The sequence below is a fragment of the Gracilinanus agilis genome, chromosome 4 (genome assembly GCF_016433145.1).
Source record: "Gracilinanus agilis isolate LMUSP501 chromosome 4, AgileGrace, whole genome shotgun sequence".
Lineage (NCBI taxonomy): Eukaryota > Metazoa > Chordata > Mammalia > Didelphimorphia > Didelphidae > Gracilinanus > Gracilinanus agilis.
In genome coordinates, this window is record NC_058133.1 from 227,698,718 (window position 1) to 227,720,479 (window position 21,762).

At 42.2% G+C, this 21,762-nt stretch overlaps 1 protein-coding gene across 1 annotated transcript in view; it reads left to right on the top strand.

Moving 5' to 3' along the window:
* Positions 1 to 14,556, top strand: part of LOC123246239 (mediator of RNA polymerase II transcription subunit 24-like) — a 39,363-nt gene extending 24,807 nt beyond the window's left edge. The window contains exons 2-11 of the mRNA XM_044675167.1: positions 208 to 386; positions 490 to 589; positions 1,190 to 1,365; positions 2,417 to 2,681; positions 6,459 to 6,640; positions 6,860 to 6,950; positions 7,387 to 7,486; positions 13,545 to 13,625; positions 14,035 to 14,183; positions 14,440 to 14,556. Of these exons, the coding sequence (XP_044531102.1) occupies positions 208 to 386; positions 490 to 589; positions 1,190 to 1,365; positions 2,417 to 2,681; positions 6,459 to 6,640; positions 6,860 to 6,950; positions 7,387 to 7,486; positions 13,545 to 13,625; positions 14,035 to 14,183; positions 14,440 to 14,556 (1,440 nt within the window). The remainder of the gene's footprint in view (positions 1 to 207; positions 387 to 489; positions 590 to 1,189; positions 1,366 to 2,416; positions 2,682 to 6,458; positions 6,641 to 6,859; positions 6,951 to 7,386; positions 7,487 to 13,544; positions 13,626 to 14,034; positions 14,184 to 14,439) is intronic.
* The last annotated feature ends 7,206 nt before the right edge of the window (positions 14,557 to 21,762 follow it).

The following is a 21,762-nucleotide window of genomic DNA, read 5'->3' on the forward strand; positions in this document are numbered from 1 at the left end:
AAGATGGCAGCATAGGCCTCATTTTCCTCCTTTCCCCTGAAACTAGGCCTGGCTCTGTGGGGAGTGGGAGAGGTTATCAGCCTTGGCAGGGATAAAGGGATAAAGCCTGAGGTAGGCCAGAAACAGTGATCCTGTGAAAGCTTTTGTCATAAGGTTACCTGGTACAGAGATATTTTATGCTCTTCCTTGCCTTATTCATCTATCCAGGTCATTCTGTCAGAATCAAGCACTGTGGGTGAAGTACCGTTCTTTGAGACCTGGATGCAGACCTGTATGCCTGAGGAGGGCAAGATCCTGAATCCTGACCACCCCTGCTTCCGGCCTGACTCCACCAAGGTGGAATCCCTGGTGGCCCTGCTCAATAACTCTTCTGAAATGAAGCTAGTGTAGGTGACTTGGGAGGATTTGAGTCAGGGCAGGGGTCAGGGTCTTAATCCTTCAAGTCCATGCTTCCACTTGGGTGACCTTTGTCCTACTTCTTCTCAACAGACAGATGAAATGGCAGGAGGCCTGTCTCAGCATCTCAGCTGCCATCTTGGAGATTCTGAATGCCTGGGAGAATGGAGTCCTGGCTTTTGAGTCCATCCAGGTAGCCATTCCCCTCTATCCCTAGTAATGCTCTTTGTTCTCAGGATCTGACATCCTCGTTTCCCACCTGTACCACTTTTCTCTCTTCCTGTGAGAGCCATGTGCCAGTCCTGGCTATCCCTGCAAGTCCTGAGAGTAGAAGGTCTCCCCATCTGTAGGACTCTAAGATCTGGGGTCTCCCCTTCTGCAGCCATGATCACTTCTAGGTGTCCAGATCACTTCTCCTCCTCATTCTCTGCTCTCAGTGTCAGTGTGGGCATAGAGGCTTATGGTGGGCACTCAGAAATCTGATACTGCCCTCAGGGAAGCAGTACCCAGGGAAAGGAAAGTGTGTAGAGCAGTGATGGGCAAACTTTTTAAAGAGGGGGCCAAAGGAAAGGAAATGCTCATCTGTCAGTCTGTTTCTAAGGCAACTCTTTCAAAGTTTCATTGTATTGTATCCTACTCATTGTATTTGTCAGATTAGGAATAATGTTGCATGGGAGATAGAACATTTCAGGGGGCCACATCTGGCCCACAGGCCGTAGTTTGCCCATCACTGGTGTAGAGCAAGGCTTGGGGTTGGATCTGGTTCCTACAGCTAGCATGTTTTCTCTCCCAGAAAATCACAGACAACATCAAGGGCAAGGTGTGTAGCCTGGCAGTGTGTGCTGTTGCTTGGCTCGTGGCCCATGTTCGTATGCTAGGCCTGGATGAACGTGAGAAATCACTGCAGATGATTCGCCAGCTGGTTGGGCCTCTCTACAGTGAGAATACCCTGCAGTTCTACAATGAGAGGTATATAATCTCCCCTTTCCTCTCCAAGCCCTTCTCTGCCTTCTGGACATAGTGCCCCCAGTCAACATGATGTCTTTTGGGCTAAAACCCCCATTCATTTCTGTTGTGCTGCTAATTCTGCATGTTTGTGGGAGGGAGCACTCAGCTGTGATTTGGAGAGGCCTTTTGCTCCCTTCCAGCCTTTTGGGTCCTTGGATCATTTTTCTTGGCCCTTTAGGGTCTTTGGGAACTCACTTATATTTAGTAAATACTTGTTGAATACTCATTATGTGGAAAAAAGTTGTTTTGAATGTCTTGCAGAAGAGGTGGCAAAATTCAGCTCACATGTTTTCAGGTCATTGTAGAGTCTTTTACATTGTGATAATTTCTGCTCCCCCCACTGAAATAATAATCTTTAATCTCTGCCTGCTCTCAAAGTTTTTTACTACTAAAATCCTGAATGAAAACTTCGTATAGAGTGAGAAAATGAGACTTAATAATAATGTTCCAAAGATCATTTAATGTTTCAGGAACAGAGTTAGTACCCAGTTTAAGTAAAATGTTTCTTATTTAAAGACTCTTTATTCCTAAGAGAACTCTAGGTACATCTGTTTCTGTCCAGGTGAGCCAGATTCCAGAATAACTCTATGGAGCGGTTTCTGTTTATGTTCTTTTACCTGGAAAAATTGTTTTGAGTGGGGCCAAGCCTGAATTACAACCTAAAAAATCCAGGGCCTCTTTTCCTACCTCTCCCCCCCAGACACTTAGTTCTTGGAAGATGATATGTATTTATTTAGACCAAAGATCTAATGCCAGAGAGAGACCTGTTGGAATGCCTTGGAAGGAGGAGAGATATTTCCCATCTTAATGTAGAGTAGCTCCCTTTCCCAGGCCATAGCTATCCAGTGGTGTAATGGTTAGGAGTTTCCTTTTGTTCATTTTCAAGGCAGAATCTGGATTATTAACTTTGAGTCTGTACCACAAGTCTTAGGAGACAGAGGGTGCTACACTTAGCCCTGATGGTGTCTTCTGCTCTTGGCAGTTATCACATTTGCATTCTCTTTGTCCACAGGGTGGTGATAATGAGCTCAATTCTGGAGCACATGTGCGCTGATGTTCTACAGCAAACAGCCACTCAGATCAAATTCCCAACTACTGGCATGGATACAATGCCTTATTGGAACCTCCTGCCCCCCAAAAGACCTATTAAAGAGGTGCTAACTGGCATCTTTGCAGAAGTTCTGGAGAAGGGCTGGGTTGATAGCCGGTCCATCCATGTCTTTGACACCCTGCTGCATATGGGTGGTGTTTACTGGTTCTGCAACAACTTGGTCAAGGTATGTATTGTGAGCTAGGAATAAGCCAGACAGCTCAGAGAAGAGAAGATGGTGTTGGTCTCAGTCACCCTTTAAGAAGTGTTTATTGAGCATCCAGTATGTCCTACCAACCATTTCTCTAATCTATCTGATGCCTCATTGCTATCATCTGATGACATTTAGATCATTCTTTCATCTGAAAAAAATTTTTTTTTATCCTTTGTTGATGTTTTTGGTTTTTAAATCACATTTATTTCCAAACATTTCTCCCTGTCTCCAGCCTTTTCTATTCAGCAGTGTTGTACTATAAAGGCAAAAAAAGCAAATTAGCACATTAGTGGAGTCTGATAGTATGTGCAATATTACATGCTTTTAGCTTGCCACCTCTGCAATGAAGAGATCTTCCTTTTTCTGCTACTCCCCAAACTGCTACTTATAAATATTTTGGTCTGTATGGCTTCTCTTTCCTTAATGGTTTTAATACTTATTTAAGGGGGCAGCTGGGTAGCTCAGTGGATTGAGAGTCAGGCCTAGAGACGGGAGGTCCTAGGTTCAAATCCAGCCTCAGACACTTCCCAGCTATGTGACCCTGGCCAAGTCACTTGACCCCCATTGCCTACCCTTACCACTCTTCCACCTAGGAGCCAATACACAGAAGTTAAGGGTTTAAAAAAAATACTTATTTAACTGTCTTCCTTGCTTCCCCTAACCTCTGCCTTCATTCATGTTGATTTCAATATTCATATTAATGACACTTCCAACACTATAGGCTCTCTTTATCAAGCTCAATGTCCTTGATCTCCATATACACCTAGCCATCAGATATCTCAGATCTACCTCCCAAAACTATAGAAATATATCTCTGATCATATGCTCCTACTTCTCCAACTGTCTTATTCTTCCTAAACCTATTCTTGTTTCTTCCTTGACCTTTGAGTCCTCTGTCTTTTCCTGTTCTCACATTTACAGAATCACATCTTTTCAACTGCCTCCCATCGCTCCTAGTTCTTCTGGGGCCAAGCAGAACAAGTCTAAAAACTTTCATGTTGATAGCACTTCAAGTATTCTGAGACAATTCTCATGTTCCTCATCTCTAAGACAGCTCTTTTCCAAGTGAAATGAAAGCCCTTTAAAAGTAGAAATTGTCTCAGTCTTTGTCTTTGGGCCCTAAAACATTGCCTGGTAGGTGCTTAATAAATGCTTGTTGATTGCTTCACCAAGCTAAGCTCCTTTAATGACATGAGCTGATTTTCATCCTGGTTGCTCGTCTCTAGATGTCCTTCCTAAAATGTGATTCCTAGAACTGAAAACAGTATTATAGCTATAGTCAGAGCAGAACAGAATTAGTGGTGCTGTTATTAGCTCCCTACCTCTGTTCGCTTTGTCCATCTTAATGCTACCTAATGTCAAGTTAGATTTTTATTTTGTTTATTTTATCATACTGTTAAATCACTCACAGATCATTTTCTTCTTTTCTATGTTTTTTTGTTAGAAAAAATTAACTGAAATTTAGTAAATGTTTATTTTTTAAATTTAAATTTACTTATTTGTTACATTAAAATATCCAGGTAACACCCTCCTCCCTCCCCTCTTTGCATTAGAGAAGGCATTATTTGACAAAAAGATATATATATCTTGCTTACTTCTATTCATCAGTTTTCTCTGGAGATTGTTTTCATAGCAACTGCTATTTTGCAAAGGATAGAGCCTCATCATCTTGGTGTAGAGGTTACCACTGAATCTCAAGAGTTGGCAAGGACCTCAGGAGTCCTCTAGTTAAACCCATACCCGAATTAGAATTCACTTCCTGTCTCCAGTAAGTGGTCACTTAGACTTGCTTGAAGACCTTCAGTGAAGGGGAAAGAGAACTAACTCCCTTTAAGTTTACCGTGCACGAACCACTGCTCTTTTGGATGGGTCTGGCCTTTCCCTCTTCTTGAATACACTTGTCTAGCCCACATCTCTCCATTTTATCCACAAGAGCATGAGAGACTTCCTTTCATATAAACTGTATCTATGACCTTCTTCTGAAACAGAGCTAGTAATCATGTCTACCTCCCAGGGTTGTTGGGAAGATAAAAACGAGATAATATTTGTGAAGCACAGTACCTGGCACATTTGAAAACTTGCTTAAGTTGTTTCAGTTATGTCTAACTCTTTTTAACTCCATTTGGGATTTTTTGGCAAATATACTGGAATGGTTGGCTGTTTCCTCTCTCCTCTCCAGTTCATTTTACAAGTGAGGAAACTGAAGCAAATAGGGTTAAATGACTTGCCCAGGGTTATATAGATAGTGTTTCTAAAGCCAGGTTTGAACTCATAAAGGTGAATATTCTTGGTTCCAAGCCCAGTGCTCTATCTGTTGTGCCACAAGCTGCCCACTTGTCACATAATAGGCCTTATATAAATGCTGTCTATCCTCCTCCTCCTCCTTCTCCTTCTCCTCTTCCTCTTCTTCTTCTTTCTTCTCCTCCTCCTCCTCTTCTATTAGTCTGCTAATCTTACCAAAAAAGGAAATGTGCATATTCTTGAATGGTGTGTTCTTGATGAATCCATGATGTGATTGTGTGATCCTTGTTTCCTTTTTTAATATGTTCAGTGACCATTCGGGTAAACATTTATTAAGCTCCAGACACTGTGCTAAACTCAAGGTATTCAGAATAAGGCAATGGACAGTCTCTGCCCTTAAGGAGCTTATAATCTAATAGGGGAGACATCATTCAAATATATACATATCAAATTATGTATAGGATAAATAGGAAATAACAGAAAATTTAAAACTAAGAGAAGTTAAGGAAGGCTTCCTATAAAAGATGAGATTTTAGTTGGGACTTCAAGGAAGCCAGGGAGATCAGTAGGTTAAGTTGAGGAGGAAGGAATATCGGGTATGGGGGACAACCAGAGAAAATGCCTGAGGCCTAGACATCAAGAGGTGTCTTGTTTGTGGAATAGCCAAAAGGCCACTTTCACTGAATCAAAGACTACATGTCAAGGAGTAAGAAATAAGAAGACTGCAATGGTAGAAGTGGGCTAGGTTATAAAGAGCTTTGAATGTTCAGCAGAGCATTTTGTATTTTATCCTGGAGGTGATAAGAAACCCCTGGAGTTTATTGAGTAGGAGGATGACTTGCTCGTATCTCTGCTTCAGCAAAATCACGTCATTCCCTTGATATCTACAGCCCACCTCTATTTAAACTTTCCTGCCTTATTTCATATTACTCCCTATTTTTCCTGGTACATTCCAGCCAAACAGGACTCAACATGCCATTTTCTGCCTCTTTGCCTTTACTCATCATCTCCTGTTTCTGGAATATACTCCTTACTTTCTACCTTTTAGGGCTCAGTTGAGGTACTAACCCTTGTGTAAAAACTTCCCCATTTTCCCTTTCTACCTTTGCAGAGCTCTTATGGTTCTGTGCTTTCTTCCTCTCAGATATATGTAGAGCATTTTGATTTCCCCTTTGCTTCTTTTACTCTGGGCTATTCATACTGTATTGCAAATCTCCTTGAAATCAGGGACTCTCATTTTTATCTTTCTATCATTAGCACTTTAGACATAGTAGATTAAAAAAATCTTTTAATTAAATTTTTAGCCCTTACCTTCTATCTTAGAATTAATACTTTGTGTTGTTTCCAAGGCAGAAGAGCAGTAAGCACTAGGCAATGGAAGTTAAGGGACTTGCTCACCATTTCACATCTAGGAAGTATCTAAGGTCAGATTTGAACCCAGGACCTTCTGTCTCTAGGCCTCAGATTGAGTGTCCTATGTCTCTATTTTTGCTTCCCTTTTCATTCTAGGAGCTGCTGAAGGAGACTCGAAAGGAGTATACCCTACGAGCTGTGGAGCTGCTCTATTCCATTTTCTGCCTAGACATGCAGCAAGTCACCCTGATCTTGCTGGGCCACATCCTTCCTAAGCTTCTTACAGACTCTGCCAAATGGCATAGCCTCATGGATCCTCCGGGCACAGCCCTGGCCAAGTAAGCTTCACCTCTCCTCTTTCTTATATTCTGTGGCTTTCAGATGAATCCTGAAAGGAGAGCCTGTCACTTTCATGTCACAGCAGAAGGACTGAAGTGTGAATTCAGCCTCATATAACCATTTTTTACTGTTAGTTTGCTTAGAAGATAGAGTTTCTTACCCATTTTCCTCTGAACTTTCTCCTTTCTCCTCCTTTGCCCTTGTAATTGTTTTCTTAGGCTGGCAGTATGGTGTGCCCTAAGCTCATACTCTTCTCACAAGGGGCAGGCATCTTCCCGACAGAAGAAGAGACACCGTGAGGACATTGAGGTGAATACTAATGACAATTATAATACAAAGTGATAAATTACAAGTATAGCCCTAAACTGGTCACCCTAGGCTTAGAAGTGACTCCTGTAGTTGTTAAACAGGAATATAAAACTGAAGCAGGTACTTAATCTGCCCTCCTTTGGGTAGCTTCTTTAATATGAGAGACAGTAGCTATTTGCTATCCTCTCATTTCCTTTCTTTACACAAGAAGGAAGAAAAGAGGAAGACTAAAACAGTAGTCCAAAGGACTTTTCAATTTGGAGGTTCAAAAGGCCTTCTAAAGCAGGACACTTTTTCTGCCTCATACCTGGGTTCTTTCTACTTTCCTGATATTGGAGAGTCACTCATGGGGGTAGGAGTTGGGGAGTGGATTTATCTCCCTATCATGATATTTGGATTTTAAGTGATACTAACCCTGTTGACCTTCACTCCCTAGGACTACATCAGCCTATTCCCCCTGGATGATACACAGCCTTCAAAGTTGATGCGACTTCTGAGTTCCAATGAGGATGATGCCAATGTTCTCTCTAGTCCCAGTGAGTCTGAGAGTTGGTTGGCAGGGGAGGGGCTGTGCACCCTAGAAGTAGGTACCCCCTAGAAAACTTTTTTGCTAGGTTCCTTTGAGGGAACTTTTAGTTTCCTTCAGCTGATGTTTAGGATGATAAGGTCAGAGCTGAATGATTGATCTTTAAAGACTGTCTGGTTTTTGGGTCCTTAATTTTACAGATAAGAAAATAGGCCCAGATCATTTGTGACTTTGCTCAGTTATACCAGGCAACCAATCAATAGGTATCTAATAAATACCTATTATATACTAAGCACTGTGCTGAGTACTGAGACTATTGAGACAGACCCTGCTGTCATGGAGCTTCATTCTACTAGGGAAATTCTCCATGGATAAATAGATGCAACATATATGCCAAAATAGTCACAGTAACTTTAGAGTGGGGACACTAACACTAGGAGAATCAGGAAAAGCTTTTTGAAGGAAGTGTCCATTGAACTGACTCTCAAAGGGAGCTAGAGGTTCCTGGCTCTTAGAGGCAAAGGTGAGGAGGAAAACATTGCAGGATTGAGAGAGGTGGGGGAAGTAGGGAAGATGGGGAACAGCCTGGGCAAAGACCCAGAGGTAGTAGATGGCATGCTGTATTTAGGGAATAGTGGGTAGGTCATGTGTGCTGAAGTGTAGTGTTGGTGGGAGGGAGATCAGTGTATAATCAACCTGGGAACTTAGGCTGGAGCTATATTAGGAAGGGTTTAAATCACTAGTGAAAGGAATTTGTTTTTAGCCTGAAACCCTCTTGAGAAGGCAAATGACATGGTCAAAATTATTTTTTAAAAATATCAATTTGGCAGTTGTGTGGCAGATGGATTGGAGAGGGAGAGATCCTGGAAGCAGGGAGACCAGTTAGGAATCTCGTTGAGTTAGTCATATAAAAAAATGTTTGAGAGGTCCTGGATTCAAATCTAGCCTCAGACACTACCTAGTTATGTGATCCTGGGCAAGGCATTTAATCCTCACTGCCTAACTCTTATCCCTCTTCTGTCCTGGAACCATTACACAGTATTGATTCCAAAAAAGAAGGAAAGGGTGTAAAATTTGAAAAGAGATAAGGGGAGGATGACTTTGAAAGATGTTGAGGTGGAATCACTAAGATTTAGTAACTGGTTGGATATCAAGAGTGAGTGAAAATCAAAAATCAAGTACAACTTCTAGATTAAAAACCCAGGTGAAGGTGACAAGTCCTGAGGCTACTGAGTGGGACAGAGCCAGAGTTCCGAAGCCTAGGAAGTAGCATTATGATTGAGGAAAAGAAGAAATGGCTCAGCTGCAGCGTAATATTGGCCAGAGATCCTTGGCTAAATGGAGATGCCTGATGGGTCCAGTGTGTACCATATGATGGTGGTATTCTTCCATGACCAGCTTATGACTTCACTTTACCTAATGTTAACAGTTTTATGGCAGGTATTCCTACATTACACCTTCCTAATGAATGGGTCTGCAGTGTTTCCTCATTGATACCTTCTCAGATGTTTGGGGCAGAAAGTCAGTTTTCTTCCAGATGGTATTCTTCACCTGTGTAGTCATTTCTCTAATGAAGATCAGCTCTTGGTGGCACTTTCTAGACATTTCCATGTCAGGTGTCTTTGTCATCTTTTCCTTCAAGTTTGCCTAGGAATAGGAGGTGGAGCACAAGGGCCTGTGGCCTGCTCCCTCCTGAACATTACCTTTGGCACATCCCTGTCCTGGACTTGTAGTGACATGCTGACAGTGGTGCTGGTCTGGGGATTGGTTTTGCTGGAAATTGACTTCATCCTGCTGGCTGTTCCTGAGTATGCTTGTGTCTTGAGAGCAGCCTGTGTTTGGGGAGCCCCGGTCCTCTGGGAACAAGCAGATTCATTTGCTTCTCTTCTAAAAGCGATCAGAACTCCACTGTATTTCTCTATCACTTTCCTATCTTACAGGGACTTGCTAGCACTACAAATTTATTCCTGTTCCCTAAAAGACAGAATGGTTCTAGGTCATGAAGGACCTTGAATGCCAAGCTAAAAAGTTTGAACTTGCTCATCTTCACCTGGGTTTTTAACCTAGGAGTTGTACTTGACTTTTGATTTTCACTCTTCAATTCTAACCGGGGCCAGCTAGGTCCAGGGCCCCCAGTGGTCTACAAGGAAGCTTTCTTTTGCTTTCTCCTACCTTCTTCTTCCTTTCGGAACAAGATGGAGGTGGCTTTAAAGGGTTTAAAGCCAAGGAGTGATATGAATAGATGGGTACATAAAGGAAATTAATTACTTCCTTTAGGTGTGAAAGAGGCTGTGGAAGAAGTAGAAAGTGGGGTCAATGGAACTCTGAGGTGTCCAGGGATGGTGATGAGATTTAAAAAGGAAACCATCAAATGAAGTGGGCATGCTCACATATGTGTGTGTATGTTTGTATACACACATGAAGGAGAGGGTTGTACTTGAAACTGCAGATTTCCTTATTTAGTGGCAATGAGGTGCTAAATAACTCTGGTTGTTAGGAATAGAAAAGGAAAAATGAGTGTCTGAGGGAATAGTGGTGAGATAGAATTGTGGAGGCATGATACCTGCTGGCATATGACAGGTTGGGGAGAAACAAAGATGACAATTGTTTTGAAAACAAGAGCCTAAGTTGATAAGAGTGCCACAAAAAGAGGAATAGTTTTGGGGGAAGATATGAGACATGTTTTCGTGGGACATAGTGAGTTGGAGGTAATAGGACATCCAGGAGAACTATCTGAGATGTAGACAGTTGGAAATGGCTATTTCAAGTTTTGTAGAGGGAAAAGGTTTGAGGATAGATATTTGAGAGTCGTTTGCCTAGAGTGTAAGAGCACATTTGACTGCTAACGCAGAGAATGGAGAAAGAAAAGAAGAAGAGGCTAAGGGTAGAGTCTTGGAGTTCACCTAGGACTTCAGGCACTGGGAGAGCCAGCAAAGGATACTCGTGAAAGACAAGGTCAAGACAGCAATCAGAATGGTAAAAAAGACTAAGGGATATATTATATGAAGATATCATTGACGGGCCTGGAAAACTTAAGAGGGGACCTTATAGCTGGCTTTATGTATTTGAAGGGTTATTATGGAAGATAATCAGCCTTGTTCTGCCTGTCACTGGAAGCAGAACTAGGAGCAATCTGTGAAAGGTACTGAGAGGTAGATTTTTGGTTTGATTTTAGACAGTGTTTTCTTTTTCTATTTTTTCCCTTCAAGTTATTAATATTTTATTTTTTTCTCCAATTACATGTAAAAACAAATTTTAACATTCCTTTAAAAAATTTTTGAGTTTAAAATTCTCTCTCTCCCTTCCTTCCTTCCCTTCTCCATGAGACTATAATTATTTGTAGATTTTACATGTATAGTTATATAAAATATTTTTCCATACTAGTCATCTTATGAAAGAAAACTCAAAAAAATATGATGAAAGAAAGTGAAATATAGTATACTTCAGTCTGTATTTAGACTCCATCAGTTTTTTTTTTCTGGAGGCAGATGACATTTCTTATCATGAGTCCTTTAGCATTATCTTGGATTATCAGGTATTGCTGAGAAATAAGCCATAAGTTATTCTCAGTTAATCATCATACAATATTACTGATACTCTGAACAATTTTCTCTTGGTTCTGCTCACTTCACTCTGTGTTAGTTCATATAAATCTTTCCAGGTTTTTCTGCTATCTTCCAGCTCTTTATTTCTTATAGCACAATATTATTCCATTACAGTCACATACCACAATTTGTTCAGCCATTCCCCAGTTGATGGGCATCCCTTCAATTTCTAGTTCTTTGAAAGGTAACATTTCCTATGAATTAGGACAATCTATAAGCGTTGGAATGGGCATCCTCCAGAGATATTGAGCTCTCCATCACTTGGGGTCTTTGAGCAGAAGCTAATTGATCTCTTGATGGAGAAGTTCTTGTTCAGCTACTCAGTAGATTGAATGGCCTCAAGGCCTTTGATTCTGTGAAAGGAGACACAAAAGAAGTGAGTGGTGGAAAGTGGGGAAAGTCAGGAGAGGAACCAAGGAAGAAGGGATGGGGGCAGGTAACAGTGGCTGATGGTCCTGAAGAAGGATAAGGACTGAGAAAAGACCATTGGATTTAACAACTATGAGTTCTTTTGTTGACCTGAGAGAGAGGGTTCAGTAGAGCAATGGGACAGAAAGTAGGTTTCAAGGGGATGGATGTCCCCAAAGGAGGTTGTTCTAGTGGTATCCTAATTCTGGGAGCAGTTTCCTGAGTCCTTCCTTGTAAGGAGCTGGGCATAGGAAAAGTGACCTGATGGCCAGGATTTGCCTGGTTCTGGTCTCTGAGCTATTTCTGATCTCTGGGATCTGGTATTGTTCCCTCCCTTTCCCAGTGCTTAGGAGAGAGGCTATTGTGGGGATTTCTTTTTTTTTTTAAGTAACTTTTTATTTTTATTTTTTTTGAGGGAATAATGAAATTTATTGTTATTTTTTGAAGTTATTTTTTAAATTTTGAATATTTTCTCCTAGTTACATATTTCATGTTCTTTCCCTCTCCCCCAATCCTCCCTAACCTCCCCTCCCCTGTTAGCCTACGCAGAATTCCACTGGGTTTTACATGTATCATTGATCATGACCTAATTCCATATTATTGATAGTTGGACTAGAGTTATCATTTAGTGTCTACCTCCCCAGTAATATCCCCAACAGCCCATGTGTTCAAGCAGTTGTTTTTCTTCTGTGTTTCTCCTCCCAGTTCTTCCTCTGAATGTGGCTAGTTTTCTTTCTCATAAGTCCCTCAGCCTTGCTCTGGACCCTTGCATTGCTGCTAGTACAAAAGTCCATTATGTTCGATTGCACCACAGTGTATCAGTCTCTGTGTACAACGTCCTCCTGGATCTGCTCCTTTCACTCTGCATCAATTCCTGGAGGTCATTCCAGTTCACATGGAATTCCTACAGTTCTTTTTCCTTGGAGCACAATAGTATTCCATCACCAGCATATACCACAATTCGTTCAGCCATTCCCCAATCAAAGGACATTCTCTTTATTTTCCAGTTTTTTGCCACCACAAAAATCGTGGCTATAAATATTTTTGTACAAGTCTTTTTCCTTATTATCTCTTTGGGGTATAATCCAAGCAGTGCTATGGCTGGATCAAAAGGCAGATAGTCTTTTAAAGCCCTTTGAGCATCCAGAATTGCCACCATCCAGAATGGTTGGATCAATTCACAACTCCACCAGCAATGCATTAATGTCCCAATTTTGCCACATCCCCTCCAACATTCATTACTCTCACTTGCTGTCATTTTAGCCAATCTGCTAGGTGTGAGGTGATACCTCAGAGTTGTTTTGATTTGCATTTCTCTAATTATCAGAGTTTTAGAACACTTTCTCATGTGCTTATTGATAGTTTTGATTTCTTTATCTGAGAATTTCCTATTCATGTCCCTTGCCCATTTATCAGTTGGGAGATGGCTTGATTTTTTTGTACATTTGATTTAGCTCCTTGTATGTTTGAGTGATTAGACCTTTTTCTGAGTTTTTTTGTTATAAAGATTTTTTTCCAATTTGTTGTTTCCCTTCTAATTTTGGTAGCATTGGTTTTGTCTGTACAAAACCTTTTTAGTTTAATGTAGTCAAAATTATTTGTTTTACATTTTGTGATTTTTTTCTAACTCTTGCTTGGTTTTAAAATCTTTCCCTTCCCATAGATCTAACAAGTATACTATTCTGTGCTCACCCAATTTGCCTATAGTTTACTTCTTTATATTCAAGTCATTCTGTGGGGATTTCTTAATCCAAGGATTGAAACTGCTTTCCTCTTTCTTTGTGTCCAGTCTTTTGAGCTCCTTTTGCTCAGCTTCCTTCTCCCTGATCCCCATATCCTGAGAGAAGAAGCAGGCTCTTATCAGTGAGAGCTGATGGCCCCAGAAATTCATTCACCAAGTTCTACAGCTTCAGTTTTTCTTTTATCACACAGGTCATCAGCACAACATAAATATTATTGCAGGTAACTCCTGTAGGGTGTGAGGAGGGCTTCCCTTGGGAGAGTGTTTTGAGCCAATAGTGTCTTCACCCCTGGTCTCTTCCTCCCATTCTACAGCTGACCGGTCCATGAGCAGTTCTCTGTCAGCCTCTCAGCTACACACAGTCAATATGAGGGACCCTCTGAACCGAGTCCTTGGTAAGTTCCTTCTCCCCTTGCTCCCCCAAAACTGGCCAACACTAGATACAGGGGAGCTCCCCTCTCCCACCTTCCCTCCTCCTGGGGGTGGAGAAGCTCTCTTAGTGTCCCTGAGAGTAGCTTCTGCTATCTCCTGTATCGAAGCATCCTCTCCCTTTTTTCCTCCTCCCATTTCTTCACTTTTATTTTCTTTTCTGTCAGCCTTCCTCTCCCCTTGGCTTTTCCTGACCCTCATCTGTTCTTCCTCTCTCCTGATTTCTCCTTTCCTCTTGCACTTAGCCCTTCCCCATCCCCTGCTCTCTTCCCTCCCTTCTTCTACCCTTGATGCTTCCTCTCCATCCCCAGATTTCCCTTCAGCCCTTGGCCTGTGATTGATCTTCTTGCACCTCTTGTCTCTGCTCCTCCACAGCAAACCTGTTCCTGCTCATCTCCTCCATCTTGGGGGCCAGGACAGCAGGTCCTCACACCCAGTTTGTGCAGTGGTTCATGGAGGAGTGTGTGGATTGCCTGGAGCAGGGCAGCAGAGGCAGCATCCTGCAGTTCATGCTTTTCACAACGGTGAGTTTGGGGGCAGAGGTGGGGGATGGGAGGTCAGGGGCCCTGTGCTGCCCCTTAGGGTGCTGTTCTACATCTCAAACATCCCATTGAGTGGAGGGAGATATTGGCAGCTCTGCTCTTTGGTGTTGGGGAGTGAATCTGGGGAGGGATGGGTAGTATGCCCCCAGCATTCAAGGAAGGGAAAGGGCCACTTTCTTCTTGTGGTGGCTCAGAATTTTTGTAGGGAAGTTGGTAATTGTCTCTTTCTCTGTGGCAGGTGTCAGAATTGGTCAAGGTGTCAGCTATGTCTAGCCCCAAGGTTGTTCTGGCCATCACAGACCTCAGCCTCCCTCTGGGCCGACGAGTGGCTGCCAAAGCCATTGCTGCACTCTGAAAAAGTGGAGGAGAAGTTCTTTTGTTTGGATTAAATTTGAGGGATGGAGGAAACTGAAGAACAAGGAGAGCTGCAAAGACACTGATTGAAATGTAGGGTAGAGACTAGGAACTCTCCTAGTGTGATGGCAAAGTATTAATTAGGAAAGACTTTTGGGAAAACTCCAGTGTCTCCTCTTATCAGCCCCTTAGCAACTATCTATCCTCTGTCCATCCTTTTCTCTCTCTGGTTTGCTTCCCCCTCCCCTCTCACCAAGAATTTCCATTTCTGCTTCCAGTGGCTGCCTTGGGCATTGGTGCTTCCATGGGCTCAGATGAATAAAGGCCCATTCCTCAGGGCTGGACTTTGGCTCCTTTTCCCATGAATGCCTTGTTACCTCCCCCACCCCAGTTCCCCTCAGTCAACTTTTGCTTTGCCACTTGCTTTGAGTCATCTAGGACCACTGTAGAAAGATAACAATTCTTTCCACCTCTCCTGTATTCTCACCTCCAGAGAAGAACTTAAGAATCAGGAGATCTGAGTTTGGATCTTGGAGCAAATTCTTGCTAACCCGGGGACAGATGCCCTGAATGCCTTCCCTCCTTGCCTCTGCCTCTTGCAATGCCTGGCTTCTTTCAAAACCTAGCAATTTCTCCCTAAGACCTTTCCTGATCTGATCAGTCCTCATCTCCACCCCATCTCAAGCCTTTACTTCTCATTCCCTTTAAAAATTACTTTGTATTTATTTATGTATATACTATATCTTTGCCCCTCTCCATAACCGGTAGAATGTAAGTCCTTTGAGAGGTGTGGCTGTTTTGCCCAGTTTTTCAGACCAGAGATCTGCTGGTGAAGAAATTCAAAGTGGGGTGGCACACTGGCTGATGGAGTATTGGACTTGGATTCAAGAAGACCTGATTTCAGATCCTACCTCAGATAAATCCTGGGCAAGTCACTTATCCCCTTTCAGCCTCAGTTTCCTCATCTGCAAATGGGGTAATAATAGCACTCATCTCATAAGGTAGTTGTGGAGATCAGTTGGGATAACATATGTCAAGAGCTCTGTAAATCTTAAAAGAACTAATTTACTATTTGTGTCACCCTGGGCAAGTCATTTAACTCAGTTTGCCTCCCAAAAAACTTAGAGTACCAGATAAATGGCAGTCAGCTCTCCTTATAAAGACTGCTCCCTGTTCTGCTGACTTATAATCTGAGAGAGTCTTTATAAAGAGAGTTGCTTGGGGTATTGAGTAGTTAAATGACTAACCCAGGGCCACAGAACCAGCCAGTGTGTCAGAGACAGAAGTTGAACCCAGGACTTCCTGACCAAGACTGGCCTTTTATCAGCTACACCAGGCTGCCTCTTTATCTTAGTAGGCTCTTAATCATTGTTGAATCATGTTGTATGACCATGGGGCAGAGTCATGTAACTTCTCTGAGTCTCAGTTTCTTCATCTGTAAAATGGGGATAATTAATACACGTGAATCTACCTCATAGGGTTACTGGTATGGTGCTTTATAAACCACACAATGCTACGGACATATAAATTTTAATTCTGTTCCCTGACTAGTCTCTCATGTTATCCTCCCAGCATACTACATTGTACTATGGTGTGGGTTTCTTCCCAGGATGGGTTGGAATAGTTGGCTATTGGGGTACTTTTTATTTCTAGATTTCTATAATAACATTCCCCATATTACAGAATAGAAAATTGAGATCTAGAAAGATGTGCTTAATTTTTTTAATGATTTCTGTTATTGTTTTATCGAGTTCTGTAAAGTATTGCTTTGACCATTTGATTTGTATTGCTTTCCAACTGTAAATTAACTTTAGGGGAATTATCATTTCTATTATAGTGACACAGCCTAACCTTGAGTATTGAATATTTTTCCACCTATTTATTTAGAGAAACAAAAGAGCCAGAAGCTAAGTTAAATAGCATTTCAAGCCTCAAACTAAAGCCAGTGTCTTTAAGATTATTTGCTGTTGGCTAAAAGAATAAATAGATCAATGTGATCCAGGGAGAATCAGAAACAATGGAACTCAACTTAGTGTTTGATAAATAGGGAAAAAACCCTAAACATTTAGGAAAGAACTCTCTATTTTATTAAAGGCTGCTGGGAAAATTTGGAAGCCATCTGGAAAAAATCAGACCAACATCTTTTACTATAACCCACACTAAATTCAAAGCAGATACATGGTGTTTCTCATAGGATAGATCCTGTCATTAAAAAAAAAGAGAGAGAAGTAGGTGATATATTTTTTAAGAACCTTACCTTCTATCTTAGTGTCAGTTTTAAGTCAGCAAAATAGAAAGGGCTACTAGATATTTGGAGTTAGGTGACTTGCTCAAGGTCACACAGCTAGGAAGTGTCTGAGGCCAGATTTGCCGGGCCTAGTTCCCTATTCACTATGCCACCTAGCTGCCCTTTATACCTTTCACAAGTATAGATAGATGCACATTCGTAATCAAACACAGAATAGAGACAATTGCAAAAGACAAAATAGATAACTGATTATATAAGACTGTAGGGTTTCTGCACAATTATTGCATCTAAAATAAGAATGAAAGCAGTAGAACAGGAAAAAATCTTTGTACTGATTTCGTCACTTAAGACTTGCTTTCGAAGATATATAACTATTTGTGTGTCTATGGTTTAATTATATACCAAATGCCATTCTCCAATAAATAAGTGATAAAAGGATATGTGCAAACAGTCCTCAGAAGAACTGCAAACTATTATCCTTATGAAAGGATGCTTCAAGTCACTGTTAATAAGATAAATACAAATGAAAATTATCCTGAGGTTTCACCACATTCTTCAGTTGGACAGAGATGATGAAAAATGAGAATAGTGCAGAAAGGGCTTATGAGAAGTTGGGCACACTAGATCATTTTTGGTGGAGTTGTCAATCAGAACCACCATTTTGGAAAGCATTTAGAATTATGCAAATAAAGAGACTAAAGTGTCCATGACCATTTCTCCCAGAGTTTCTAGTACTAGGCTTGTACCTTACTCCAGGAGTTCATCAATAAGACAAACCCCCATATACACCAATATATTTATAGCAGCACATTTTTATTTAAAACTCTTGCCTTCCATTTTGGAATCAAATACTAAATATTTGTTCCAAGGCTGAAGAGTGGTAAGGGCTAAGCAGTTGGGTTTAAGTGACTTGTCCAGGGTTACACAGGTAGGAAATGTCTGAACCCAGGATCTCCTGGGTTTAGGCCTTGAGCTCTATACACTGAACCACCTACCTGCCCTTATAGCAGCATTTTTTGTTGTAGCAAAGAACTGGCCACTGTGTGGATGGCCAGCAATTGGGAATGGCAAACAAAACGTCCAAGGCTTACTGCTGGACTATAAGAAACCGGATATGATGACTATAGAGAAGCATTGAAAGATTCACAAAATCTGATACAGAGAGAAGGAGAGCTAAGGGAAAAATTAGGCACAAAGACTTGCTAAGTTGAAAATGAGAGGAAAACACATGAAACAATTGAAAGTAAATGCTGCCAAATTACAAAGGATAAAAATGATAAGAGAGGAGATGGCTCTAGTTCCCTTAGCCCCAGGAATTCTGGGGGTGTAACACATTGTATATATTTTATTTTTTAATTTCCTAGATATGTCATTTATTATGTCATTCTCTATATTCACTTAATCTGCTTCTCAATCTGATACCTTCTCTAATGGAAACTAATGTATATTTTTCAGACTCTTCTGTATAGATGAATTTTGCTATTTTTTTTTCTTTTCAAAATATCTGTTATATGGGATGGCTTTTTGGGAGGGAGATGGGTATTGAGATGTGTTTTGGTGATGCAAAAAAAAGATAGAAATAAAATTTTTTTTTTTTATAAAAGCCTTACTTATAGTGACAGAGCTCTTTAGGATTAGTGCTAGTACTGGAACCCTGATCACTTGTTTTCACTAGGCCCTCTTTCAACCATACCCAATAGGAAATGGCAAAAGAATGGCAAGGGGCAGGTAGATGGCTCAGTGGATTCAGAGCTAGGCCTGGAGATGGGAGGTCCTGGGTTCAAATATGGCTTCTGATACTTCCTAGCTGTGTGACCCTGGGTAAACTTAACCCCCATTACCCAGCCCTGACTGCTCTTCTGCCTTGGAACCAATACACAGTATTGATTCTAAGAGGGAAGATGAGGATTTAAAGAAAAAACAACAATGGCAGTCAGCTATTTAACCCACCTCTCATTCCCCCAAGTTCTTAGTAACTGTGGATCCAGCTTCAGAGAGGGAGAAACATAGGGCTGGAGCTGCCTCTTGGTGCTATCCCTAAGGCTCTATCATCCGTGGCCGTTACAGTTTGGGGGCAGAAGAGGCAATAGGGCCTGTCTCTGGGGGAAAACTGTCCTGTGTGCCTTTTTAAAAGGAGAAGAGAAGAGGTGGCAGGAGGGCATAAGAGAATCTCTAGGCCCTGTCCATTTTTTTCTGAAGGAGTCTCTTTGGTGAGTGCCCTCTTTGAGTAAAGATGGAGATACTGGGAAGGGAATAAGGTGAAGAATCTACATTTCAAATCCCCACCAGCATTTGACTTTGTATATCTCCTTTGCATTAACCTGCTCAAGTCACTCAGTCTGTTTCCTCATCTGTAAAGTGTGGATGATAACATCCACCTCACTGGGTTGTTACGAGGCTCAAAGGACATCTATAAAGTCTTTTGCAAACTTTAAAGCACCATGTAAAGGTGAGTCATGACCTGGTGAGGCAGCTTGGCATGTGGATGCTGGAGCTGACCTCAGAGGGAGGAAAGCCCTAGCTGAGGTCCCACCTCTGACACCCAGCAGCCAACCTCAGGGTGCCTCAAACAGCTCTCAAGGGTGAGTTGCAGGGGAGATGCTGCCCAGCATCTGCAGGGAAGTTTTCTCAGTCAGGAGCAGAGGATAGCAGTGAAATCCCAGGCCCAGGCCCCATATTCTCACTTAATGTCCCAGGCCTGAGTTTATCCTTCCCTCCATCAGATCCTGAGCCCTTGAGAGCAGAGGGGATCTGTGTCCTCTCTATTTTGAGAAGCAGCTTGGCAGAAAGAATGCTGGGCTTGGTGTCATGAGACCAGAATTCACTAGGCAAAAAAAAAACCAAAAACCAAACAACCTCTCTGTTTCTTCATCTAAACAATGAGGAAAAAATGGGAGGACTCTGAACGTAATAGGATTGTAGTGAGAAAAAGAGCTTTAAACTTTGAAATAATCTGATATAGAAGTGGGGGACTCCATCTGCCCCTGCAAAGTGAAGTTGCAACTGTTTGGTTCCCAGCCCCAGCCTCCCTCTTCTCAGAAGAATTGATGTCCAGAGTACTGCAGCACTGATGATGTCACTGGGTATTTCCATATTCATATCCTCCCCCTCCCCCTTAACCCAGCTTGGAGTCTGGGATGTCCTTAGGGAGAAGTGGTGAGTGGCATAATGCTGTGCTGCGGGAGAGGTGGCCACCGGAGGCCAGTGAGATTATCCCTGGACCTGGCTCCCTGCTGCTCTCTGCAGGCTAAATCTCAGCAGCCTGTCACCCTCCCACATCCTCTCCCAGCCCCAGTCTTGGAGCCCCTAGGTGAGGGTGGCTCCTTTGCCCAGTTCGTCCCTGCCTCCCATTTCCTCTCACTTCCTTCATTTTACTCTGCCCTATCCCACCTTACCCTTTCTTTGCAGTCTGTGCTCTGTCCGTTCATCTGTCTCAGACCACTCCTCTATCCATCTCGTGCCATCCCAGACCATCTTACCTGCTTCATCCCCACCTGTATGTTCTCAGTGAATCTGCCCTTGTTAATTTATTTCTATCCACTCCATTTCATCCCACACCTCTGTCTATTCCACTCTGAGCCCTTTCCCTTTTGTAACAGGTGGGCTCCTCCCTTTTCCCTCCACCCTCCAGTAAACCACTTCTACTCACCATCCCAAATGAGGTAACTTGTGTGCAGCAATTCACAAACTTCAGAGGGCCTCTATAAATGCTACCTGTTATTATTACCAGTCTTTTCCTCAATAACTCCTTCTTCCATCTTCAGTGACTCAACAATCCCTTTTCATCAGCCACCCAACAAGCATTTATTAAACTCATGAACCTGGCACTGTGCTAGGTGCTGGGTATTGAAAGAATCACTCAGTAAATGATTATTAAATGCTATGCACTGTTTTATGGGCTGGGGATAAAAAGAAATTAAGACAGTGCTGGCTCCCCAGCCTATCTAGTAGGGGAGATAAAGATAACAGGAATAATTATACAATTAAGCTATGCATAGGATAAATTGGAAATAGAGGGAAGGCACTAGAATTAAGATGAATATGCTTCAATTTTCCCACTGCAAAACCATGATCTCCACCTTTCTTACCCCACCCCCTTCCATTCATTCTCCTAGCTATAGAAGACAATTCAAGGACAGGGACAGAAAGTGCAGAATTCAGTGCACTTTCTGCCCATCACCTTTATCCTACCCTGGGCAGGCACAATCTCATAATGTGACTGTGTAGGACGTCATGCAAGCAAGCTGCTAGAATTCAGAGGTTCTTAATCTGGAATCACAGATTATATGGAATTTAAAAATTAATGTATTTGAGTGGAATTTGGTTTCCATTGTGATCCTTTATAATTTATTTTATGCATTTATAAACATTAGTCTTAGAAGAGGTTCATAGATTTCATTAGACTACCCGAGGGATGTAAATTACAAGAAAAGTTCATAACGCTATTTCTAGAGAGTGATGAAGACACTGTAAGGCCAGCAAGGTCCTGCAATGATGTCGAGTCTTAGGAAAAGAGGTGTGGGCTCCGGCCCAGGAAAAATCCAATCTCTCTCTCCAGTAGATGCACTGGCTTGTCACCAGCATCTAAAACTCCAATTCCCAGAAACCAAGCGAGGGTCGCCGATACCCCCGCCTTCTGATATTCCCATTGGCTCTAGTTGGCCTCACCTGACCAATCAGTGAGCTCTTTGGCGGAAACCAAGATGGCTGTGCTTCCTGTCTAGAAAAGTCACTTCTGACGTGGGAGTCTGTTGTGGTTGAGCTTCTTTAGTTAGAAATTCTGGGGCCGGGGCCTGGGACTGGAGAACTAGGAGGAGTCGGGGTATCGAGAGGGTGTCAGGAGAGAGGCGGGAAGACTCCTACCTGTGCTAAGGGGCTGCCCTTGACAGTCAGAGTCGGCTTAAGCCTTTGCTGCCTGGTGAACCTCAGCCCCAGTCTCAGAGCTGTCTTGAGGCTGGG